Source organism: Primulina huaijiensis, chromosome 15 (assembly GCF_012295235.1).
Source record: "Primulina huaijiensis isolate GDHJ02 chromosome 15, ASM1229523v2, whole genome shotgun sequence".
Lineage (NCBI taxonomy): Eukaryota > Viridiplantae > Streptophyta > Magnoliopsida > Lamiales > Gesneriaceae > Primulina > Primulina huaijiensis.
The window spans coordinates 24,355,225-24,364,882 of NC_133320.1; the positions used below are offsets into that span (position 1 = coordinate 24,355,225).

Genomic DNA, 9,658 nt, shown 5'->3' on the forward strand with positions numbered 1-9,658 from the left:
TCCACGCACTCTATATTGTTGCTGTAGTGTTATATTTGATGCGTGAAACGTGGAAAATGTTTTTTCAAGCATTTCCGATTCTGTAACCTCATGTCCACAAAATTTTAACTGCGAGATTATTCTATACATCGCTGAATTGTAATCACTGACTTTTTTAAAGTCTTGGAATCTTAACATATTCCATTCATCACGGGCGGTCGGAAGTATAACTTCCCTTATATGTTCAAATCTCTCTTTTAATCCTTTCCACAGAGCCATGGGATCTTTTTCGATGAGATATTCACATTTTAAACCTTCATCAAGGTGTCGTCGTAAAAATATTATAGCTTTTGCTTTTTCTTGTGATGAAGATATACCATTTTCTTTAATGGTCTCGCTTAGACCCAATGACTCAAGATGCATTTCTACATCAAGAGTCCATGGCATATAGTTTTTCCCAGTAATATCAAGAGCGATGAATTCGAGCTTTGCCAAGTTTGCCATGGTGGTACTAAAAATTACGATGCATTTTATTAGTTAATGAATATTGCAATACAAAGTAATGGATAAACAACAAGTACAAGTATTCGTAAAAATAAAGAAAACACACGAGGAGGATATTCTCCGATAAATACAAGACTGGTGAGTATGATAACCAAAATAATTAAAAATAACCTCGTGAAAGCCATCTTCTTTTTTTCTTCGAAAATTTGATGAAGAATAATTTTTAGAGAAGAAGAGAAAGTTGGAGTGATTGAATGTATTTGTGAGATTGTATTTATAGAGCAAAAACTAGCCGTTTTGTTACCGTTTATTACCGTTGGTGTATAAGAAAATAAATGTATGTATTTGTATAATTTTATGGTAATAATATGGTGTATATAATATTAGTCATATTTAAATAATTATGTATATCATATCACATTATTATAATTAGGTGTCATAAGTTATTTTGTTTAAAAAACCTTATAGGCTTTTATACTTGTCGTATCCCTTACCGGGAGTGTGGGATGTCGTCTTAACATCCTCCCAGGATTTATAACAAGTTTTTGAAAAAATTATTTTTATTATTTCTAACAATAACATTATATTATATATTACATATATAAACAATAAATAAATAACAGTAAAATAAATATTATTATTTTTGTTACCTTTTTCTTCTGTTCGGAGCTTGGAAAAATATGGAGGACTTTTAGAGCTTCGTGCTGATAACGTGTTGGGAAAAAGTAAAAATTTACGGTAAAAAAGTAAAAATCTCAAACTCTCAAAATTATCACACTACACACTTTATAATATTTTTCTCTCAACTCAATTGTGATTTTCTTCACAAATGAGAGATCTATTTATAGAAAATTTTTACAAATAATCCAAAAATAAAATACATCATTACCTACATCATCACGCACTAATTTTCAACATTCAACACCTAATTTTACCTAATTTTCAACATTCAACATTCACATTTTCAACACAAATATTTAACACATTTTTAAATAATTTTTCAACAATATCAATATTGTCACTCTATTTTCAACCCTTTTCTCTCCTTAATTAATTAATTCTCGTTGGCTCCTATTTTGCATTACCCACCCGTTCATGATTGGGTTAACCCAACCATACCCGAAATGCATAAGATGACAAATAAATATAATCCATTTTTATTGAAAAGGAATATATTTTTGTGGTGCACCATCCTCTGACAACGAACATTCCAATTTCGCGTCACCTTTCTTCCTCGCTCGCTGTTCTTCCACCCCCGTCACGGCAGCCGCGGCTATTTCTCAGGTACATCGGAACATCCTTTTCCTCTGTCTACGAATGTTGACGTATATTTTTATTTGTTGAGCGACGGTGGGTGTGGTCTGGGGCTGTGTGTGGGCACGTGGGATCGAATCGTTAGATCTCTGTAGCGAGATATTCTGCCCCTTTCCTTTAAGAAATGGAATCTCGTGTTATGGCTTTTGATCTCTGCACCGATTATAAGTTTTGAATGTGATTATCTTAAGGTTTGTACGTGTGATATTCTTTTTCCCTTTGTGTGTGGATTGTGTTGTTTTGATTGCTAAAAGTTCAAATCTTATCTTTGCCAATATCTTGTTTACAAGAAAGGTGTGGTTTTTTCCTTTTCATTTATAATGATATACAATTTGCTCTCTCTTGGTGAATAAATTTGTTGGATTTCAATTTTTTATGGATTTTGAACGAAGTAGTTTGGAATTTGCTTTTGAATCTTAGTACTATTCCATTTATTCTACTGTATCGTGTTACAGGGGAAAAATTTTGATTTGGTGGTAGAGGTGTACGTTTTACTTGAGCTGAAATTGATCTTCCTAGACCCTAGTCTTAGTATTTTGCCCCAAATAGTTTCACGTTTTTGAAATATAGCTTGATCTCTTTGCAAACTGATATCGCATCAGGTGAGAGCATGCTAAATATATGTACATGATATAGTGGTGAAGGTGGAATTTTTTTTTTGACCTTTTTATATTTTCCATCAGTTATCTGAGTGTTATGTGATGGATCAGTGCAGTTGGATCAGGTGATATGTTCTGATTGTGAATTACATTGCAGTTTTTCTGATCACCATATTAGCATTTTGTACTATCAAATCTTCTACAATAACGTTGATACTCTTATTCTCTATGACTAAACGTTTTGTAATCTTCATTTTTCTGTTTGCTTCATTAGTTATTAGTTATAATTATATTATTGAATCATGTGATTTATATGTGACGATGGTGTTATTTTTGGAGTCTGTCTATTTTTTAAATTGTTTACATTGAGAGTAGATTGTAAAAGATAAGTCCTAAATTTAGTATAAACTTCTCAATTAAGTTTCTCTCTCTCATTTCAGTGTCGTAAAATGTATAGAATGTCTATGCCTTGTATGCCTTTTATCTATATTATTGTCGAGAAGAAGGAACCGTTTTTTAAAAATGAGTGGTGATTAAAATTACTTTTTTTACTTTATCCCCTCATTGTCACCTATTTATTTGCAGATTGAACCTTACCTTAGGACAAGCATGGACAGGCTTTCTGGTGCTGCACGCGTCATGATTGTCTCGGATCTTGACCATACGATGGTAAGTTTTTGCTTTTGTTATCCAGTTTGTGTGGATGGAACTAATATGAGAGACTGTATACTTTAGGTTGACCATCATGATCCCGAGAATCTCTCTCTTCTTAGATTCAATGCCTTGTGGGAATCCAAGTATCGTGAAAATTCTTTGTTGGTGTTTTCAACTGGAAGGTCACCCACACTATACAAGGAGCTAAGGAAAGAGAAGCCAATGCTAACTCCTGATATCACAATATTGTCTGTTGGAACTGAAATAACATATGGAAACTCTATGGTACCAGATGAAGGCTGGGTTGAATTCTTAAATCATAAATGGGACAGAAACATAGTATCTGAAGAGACAAAAAAATTTTATGAACTTAAACTTCAGGTATTGTCATAGATACATCATAGAGATTTATTTGAATCAAATATTACCATATTGTTAGTAAAGTTTGCATGGGAATAAATGGTCTATCTAAAATGTTTTGTGGCCATGCAGTCGGAAACAGAGCAACGGTTACACAAAGTAAGCTTTTATGTTCAGAAAGACAAGGCTCAGGAGATTATGAAGGCTCTTTCAACGCGCTTGGAAGCACGTGGGGTATGGTAATTATTTCCCATTTATGTGTTGCAATGTCAAGTTCAACTGAGTTATGTTTATGCAAAATCTTGTTATTGTATGCCACTGGAAATGAAATAGAAGTGATCTATATTCAGCATTCTTCTTTTTGGCTTAGTCCCTCACCTCTCAGCTCTTTGATTTCCAGTTGGATGTCAAAATAATTTACAGTGGGGGAATAGACCTGGACATACTGCCACAAGGTGCTGGCAAAGGGCAGGCACTTGCTTATTTGCTTAAAAAATTCAAGGCTGCGGGAAAAATGCCTGACAATACACTTGCTTGTGGCGACTCTGGAAATGATGCTGAACTCTTTAGCATTCCAGACATACATGGTGTCATGGTTAGTGTTTCACAAAATATTTGCTACAATTTGCTTCCCCACGATGGAATCTCAAGATGATGTAATTAGTTACTGAAAGCTTTTTTTTACTCTCTTTTACAGGTGAGTAATGCCCAGGAAGAATTATTGCAGTGGCATGCTGCCAATGCAAAGGGTAATCCTAAAATTATACATGCAACGGAGAGATGTGCGGCTGGTATTATACAAGCTATTGGTCATTTTAACCTTGGTCCAAGCACATCTCCGAGAGATGTTACAGATCTGTCCGACTCTAAGATGGAGAACTTTGATCCTGCTTATGAAGTTGTGAAGTTTTACATATTTTATGAGAGATGGAGACGCGCTGAAGTTCAAAGTTTGGAGCTGTATTTAGCAAATCTGAAAGCAGTTTGTGTATGTTCGGTTCTCTGTGTAACTTTTGATCTTTATGCACACATTGCTTGCATGCTTTGGGGTTGCTGTTAATCTGGTCTTTGTGTGTGTGTGAAAATCAAATGTTTCCAGATTCTCTGCTGCATGAAGTCTAGGAGCGTGATATTTATATTTATTTTGTAGGTTCTTATGCTATTCACTCTGGTGTGAGCTTTTTATTCATTATCATTTAAATGTTGACAACTGCTATACATTTGAGACCTGAACTGGCTGTGGGTTTTATTCTTTGTCAGAATAAATGATCCCAGGATAGATTAGCTTATCAAAGATATTTGTTATCTTTGTTAAGTGAACCTAATTTTGTTGGTTTGTTTCTAAAGGAAAAAAAGGGGATTGAAATGTTAAAGTGGACTAGTCACAGCACATTTTCATTTTTTCTATACTCCAAGACATGCCAATTTTTCACAGATGTTGTTTGCAAGTTTCAGTTTGAAAAACTGTGCTGTCAAGTGTTTGGCCCAAATATATATTATCAACTCAAAGGATGCACTCTCTGTACCCAGATCTATGGTTTTATATTTTCCGCGGTTTATTTGAATTTGAACTTAAACTTTGAAGCAGCCGGCTCGAACAAAATTGAGAAAAAACTCCATTAATGTCATAATGTGTTTATAATCAGCTTCACCTCCTAAATATGATCGTGCCGTTCTTTCTTTGTTTTTTCCTACAATGACAGTTTGTATTGCTGTCCTACTAGGAAAAAAACGATGTTGGAATTTATTTCTTTAAATTTCCTGGTGAGGTATAGCTATTGAGCTTCACTATCTACTTTCTTTGGCAGTCACCATCCGGAATTTTTATTCACCCATCTGGCATCGAGCAATCTCTTCATGACTGTGTAAACTTGCTTAAAACGTGTTCCGGTGACAAACAAGGGGCAAAGTTCCGGGTTTGGGTGGATCAGGTTTTACCCTTACAGATTGGTTCAGACTCATGGCTAGTGAAATTCAAGAAATGGGAGCAACTTGGTAGGTCCCGATTTCCCTGCTTGCTGGCATTTTACTCGAGCATCATTTGAAAATGAAGCTTTTTTATTTATTTATTTTTACATCACACTAAAGTTTAGTAGTAGAAACAGATACCATCTCTAATTCATCTTATACCTTTTTTGATTTGATATATAAGCTGTTGTATTGTGCAGGCGAAGAGCGAAAATGCTGTCTCACCACTGTTTTATTAAGCTCTAAGGTACTTGATTCTGAATTACATTTTGTGCTGAATCGGATCCATTTCTTTGCGCTAATCCTTTTACATATGATGGGTTTACCCACAGGATATGAGTGTTGCAGAAGGACTTACTTGGATGCATGTCCACCAGACATGGTTTGATGGGGTAGGGCAAAACGGTCATACAGACTGGCTATTCTAGGCTGCATTTTAGGATTAGTGCTATTACTACTTTCTCCAGGTATTAATAATTCACGTATGCCATTCAACCTCAGAAACATGATGGCTTCTATTTTTACGTGTACTGTTAATAATTTACATATGCCAGTCAATTCTCTTCACATTCATGTGAGAGCTTAGAAAAGTGCCAATAAATTATACAACGATTTCAGTGTACTAAATTTGTGTTCAAAAATAACCAGCAACTATATAAAAAAATAGTGGGAAAAAACTCACAAGTCACTTCATTTTTAGCCGCTTTTGTAATGGTTTTGATACCGTGTTTGTTTACGGTTTGATAGGCTTGGACTATTATAGTAGAAAGACCGATAAATTCAATCAAAGATGTGATGATTTTGAACATCGATACTTCCATAAATTTTGCGTGCATGCAGGGATTGATAAGAAAACTGAATATACATAGCCGCCGAGAATTTTACTAAAAATATATATATTGGCGTAAGAACAAATACAAATACAAACTGATAAATACAAAAATGCGATTGCATGCATCAAGTAATTGATATTAGGAATTAATTGAGGGAGTAGATATTTAGACTACATCCTTTGAAAATGTAAAGAACAAAAACATATTTTTATTATGTTCGCGTAAAGAACTTGTACAAAATTCAAATTTAGGGGCAAAGGCCGCCCGTGGTCGCTCCAGCAGTCAACGACGACGTAATTCTCTCCGCATACAACCATGGAGAGAATTACTGATCATCATGCGCAGGGGAATCATATAAATGCCATCAAAAATAGATTGAAAAACAGGTTTACAGCCACGCCATACAGATTATAGATATACCCCTTAAAACTNTATATATTCTCAAACTTTAACATTACATACAAAATGTAGTTCTATGATACAAAGCGATGAAAAACAGCGTTCGAAAAATTTGAATCTTTTACCCTTCAATCCATCAATCAATGACTTCAGCAGGTGTCCCTTCTGAATTTTTTAGACCAAGATTTGAGCCATGTTCATCGGTAGACTTCACCCCCTTCCTGTATTGGCTCCTCGAGCGATTCTACAATGCAATGAGGCCGATTTTGTGTTTCTTCCAAGTCTTCTGTCTCAGCAAGTTTCACCTTTCTTGGAGTCGAGGATTCACGAGATTGAGACTTGGCTATAGAGTTCTTGATGGATTTCTTCAAAATAGCGTTGCTCTTTTCACTGTTTCTTAAGGGAACCTTTTGTGATTTGGCATCACCTCTATGCAAGCCACCATTGTCGTGGGTGTTGCTAGACATGGAGGCAATTCCCTTGTTCCTTCCTAGCTTGGGCGATATCGGACGAGTAGTCGGCAACTGATGATCATCACATGGAAAAACTAATCATAATTTTTGTATTGCAATTATTGCCAAAGAACATTTGATGTCCTTCGTATGATGCACACACTGCATGATGATTCATCATAGTACTGAAGTTTGAGCTACTTCTTTGAAATCCAACATCAGTTTTTTCATTTACTTGAATAACTATCAAATGTTTAAAAAAAATTTTACGTAAGAATCAGTGGAAAATGATGTGCTCAAGGTAGTTATTAGTTATTACCTTCTTGAGCTCAACTTTTGCAGGGGGTTCTTTGTAGAAACTTGGCATAGGTGTAGCTTTAAACGTCAAACTCTTTCTCAGTTGCTTTATTTCTGCCTCTTGATTTTCCTATTATCGAACCCCAGAAGATAAAAAGACTAGTAGTTCAACGAAAAGCGTCTAAGATTCAAAAAAAATTTACAAAAGTACACCGAAAATTAGAAATCTTTATCGAGAACCTTTGATCGTGCTTGCAAGTTACTTTTCTCCACTTCCTTGGCATGTATCTTCTCTTCTATCTTTGATAAGAACTGATGAGAAAGATTAAAATACCCATATTTACATCATGCCTCGATGAACAAACAATTCGATTTCTAAGCAATTTACGATGAATTTTAAATAATCCACCTCTTTTCGTTTTTCAGCTCGCTCCTCCAACCTAAAGATGGGGATGTTGTTCTTCTGTGACCGAGGAGTAGCATTTCTATTTAAAGCACGAAATTCATCAACATATCATTCACAAAACTAGAAGAAACATGAAAAAAAATGGCTTGGTCGATGAGCATTACGAAGAAGTGGTGGACTGAGCATCATCCTCCTTCGCGGGCAATGAAACATTGTTGCCACTTTCTGCACTTTTCTCAATCAATCTGCAACCATTACTGATTTCAATACTCAAAATGAGTGAATACATGCACTTTAGAAAAATCGAATTGAGCATAACACAATATCCTTACACTTCAGGTGCTAAGTTGGGTGCAGTACCATTAGCGGATGCATGTTTCACAGACTGAATGTAATATAAAAGTTTCAGAAAACCATTATGAAATGCTATTCAAAGAATCAAGAATTAATGAGATAGGAATTTTGAAGGAGAAATGTTGTTTTACTATAGATTGACGAAGGCTTGAACTATATGGTAAAGTTGTTCTTCTGCCAGCTGCCTTAGGAGACGACACCTTCTCGGATGAGTTCAAACTTGAACCAGAACTTGAGTCCACTTTTGAATATTTGGACTCCACCTTTGGACCGTTTTCATGATTCTGCCTTGCATCTGTTTTAACCGGGTGCAACTCAATGCTTCGTTTCATAACATCAGAATGGCGGCCTCTAGCTGGGAATGACGGGCTTTTACTCAAACCTGGTTTCGTGTTTCGTCCGAACACAGCTGTTCCTTTTGAGTTCGATAGATTCTTGGCCAAGTTATTGGTGTTGAGGACATTATTCTTAGAACATTTGATCGTATTTGGTGATTTGTTATCCAAAGTTTCGACTTCTGCCGCAGATATTATGCAACCATGTTGTTTCTCTTTGGTCACCTGATCATTTGGTTCACTGCTACACGTAATCTCGTTGTTTAGATCAACAGTTGAGTCTTCTCCATGAAAGATAACTTCTTTTTCATCCTCAATATGAAACACAGATTCGGTCTCCATTTCCAATAAATTGTGGCCCTAAACCAAGTAGGCAAAGACTTCAGGAAACTGCAGACCAAAAACCTCATTTTTTCCCCAACTCAAAAAATAGTCGTGAAATATGCAAATATGATAGATTGAACAAAAACCCAGAAATCAACTGCAAGTTTTAGAGATCCAAATGCAGAAACTATTCAAAATCTGTAAATTTAACACTTCTTTTTTCCAGTTTCCATCGTACTTCCACAAAACCTCACCAAACAAACAGATTAAATGATCGAGAAACCCGAAACCGTAAACCATGAATTCAAACTAAGAAACTTACAAAAGATCAGACAGACCACCGTAAGAGATCCTCAGAACATTGGGTGCACAATTGCAGCTGTAAATGATCAAACTCACGATTGGATCATATTCATAACAGCAAAGAATCCACCTGTACAGAAATCAAGAAACGGAGCATTTAGATAACTTACTGTAGCATTACCTAAGGCTAAAGGCTGTGGGTTGAGGGAAGATCAACGCTCACAACAAATGATTTGTAACGAAGTTGAATGATATTTTCGTTTAGTTCAGTATGATTTTTTTTATTTTACACTTGAGAACATCATTTTTTTTAAAAAAATAATTGACTGAGTTTTACAAATTACTCCGATAATTTCTCATCATACATTTTGACATTCTTGCAAACATAATATCTTCTGTAACAAATAGTAATGACATTTAATTTTTTGTTCAGAACAAGGGCATAAAAGTCAAGTTTAATTTTTTGTTCAGCACAAGGGCATAAAAGTCAAGTTCGTCAGGTCCCCTCAACACAGCCAAGGGTAATATAGTCATAAAACATAATAATAGAAGAACGTGGGAGTGGGGGCTACAATAT

The 9,658-nt window shown here is 35.3% G+C and overlaps 2 protein-coding genes across 9 annotated transcripts; one reads left to right on the top strand and one right to left on the bottom strand.

The window, feature by feature from the left end:
* Positions 1 to 1,632: 1,632 nt before the first annotated feature.
* On the top strand, positions 1,633 to 5,899 carry LOC140960451 (sucrose-phosphatase 2-like). Of its 2 annotated transcripts, none has more exons than XM_073418728.1 (9): positions 1,633 to 1,767; positions 2,982 to 3,065; positions 3,132 to 3,431; positions 3,543 to 3,644; positions 3,811 to 4,005; positions 4,108 to 4,398; positions 5,219 to 5,405; positions 5,579 to 5,625; positions 5,711 to 5,899. In XM_073418728.1, the coding sequence occupies exons 2-9, from the start codon at positions 3,006 to 3,008 to the stop codon at positions 5,804 to 5,806; spliced, it is 1,278 nt and encodes a 425-aa protein (XP_073274829.1). In that variant the 5' UTR covers positions 1,633 to 1,767; positions 2,982 to 3,005; the 3' UTR covers positions 5,807 to 5,899. The 2 variants fall into 2 exon arrangements, with proteins under 2 accessions (XP_073274829.1, XP_073274830.1); XM_073418729.1 differs by having other exon boundaries at positions 1,677 to 1,767; positions 3,170 to 3,431.
* A 667-nt stretch (positions 5,900 to 6,566) lies between these two features.
* On the bottom strand, positions 6,567 to 9,368 carry LOC140960254 (uncharacterized). 7 transcript variants are annotated; one of them, XM_073418452.1, is made up of 9 exons: positions 9,263 to 9,368; positions 9,101 to 9,157; positions 8,251 to 8,814; positions 8,098 to 8,150; positions 7,930 to 8,022; positions 7,769 to 7,844; positions 7,600 to 7,671; positions 7,382 to 7,489; positions 6,567 to 7,134 (listed from the first exon to the last, which is right to left on the bottom strand). In XM_073418452.1, the coding sequence occupies exons 3-9, from the start codon at positions 8,794 to 8,796 to the stop codon at positions 6,808 to 6,810; spliced, it is 1,275 nt and encodes a 424-aa protein (XP_073274553.1). In that variant the 5' UTR covers positions 8,797 to 8,814; positions 9,101 to 9,157; positions 9,263 to 9,368; the 3' UTR covers positions 6,567 to 6,807. The 7 variants fall into 7 exon arrangements, with proteins under 7 accessions (XP_073274553.1, XP_073274558.1, XP_073274552.1 ...); XM_073418457.1 differs by having other exon boundaries at positions 9,117 to 9,157; positions 9,263 to 9,341; XM_073418451.1 differs by having other exon boundaries at positions 9,101 to 9,211; positions 9,305 to 9,340.
* Positions 9,369 to 9,658: the final 290 nt, after the last annotated feature.

Bases quoted from the DNA above. Each gene is read 5' to 3' on its own strand.
- LOC140960451 (XM_073418728.1), top strand. From the start codon at position 3,006: ATGGACAGGCTTTCTGGTGCTGCACGCGTCATGATTGTCTCGGATCTT. The intron at 3,645-3,810 runs GTATGGTAATTA...TTTGATTTCCAG, and splicing joins CGCGCTTGGAAGCACGTGGG to TTGGATGTCAAAATAATTTA. The intron at 4,006-4,107 runs GTTAGTGTTTCA...TCTCTTTTACAG, and splicing joins CAGACATACATGGTGTCATG to GTGAGTAATGCCCAGGAAGA.
- LOC140960254 (XM_073418452.1), bottom strand. From the start codon at position 8,796: ATGGAGACCGAATCTGTGTTTCATATTGAGGATGAAAAAGAAGTTATC. The intron at 7,845-7,929 runs GTAATGCTCATC...TGCTTTAAATAG, and splicing joins GCTCAGTCCACCACTTCTTC to AAATGCTACTCCTCGGTCAC. The intron at 7,490-7,599 runs GTTCTCGATAAA...GTTCGATAATAG, and splicing joins ACTTGCAAGCACGATCAAAG to GAAAATCAAGAGGCAGAAAT.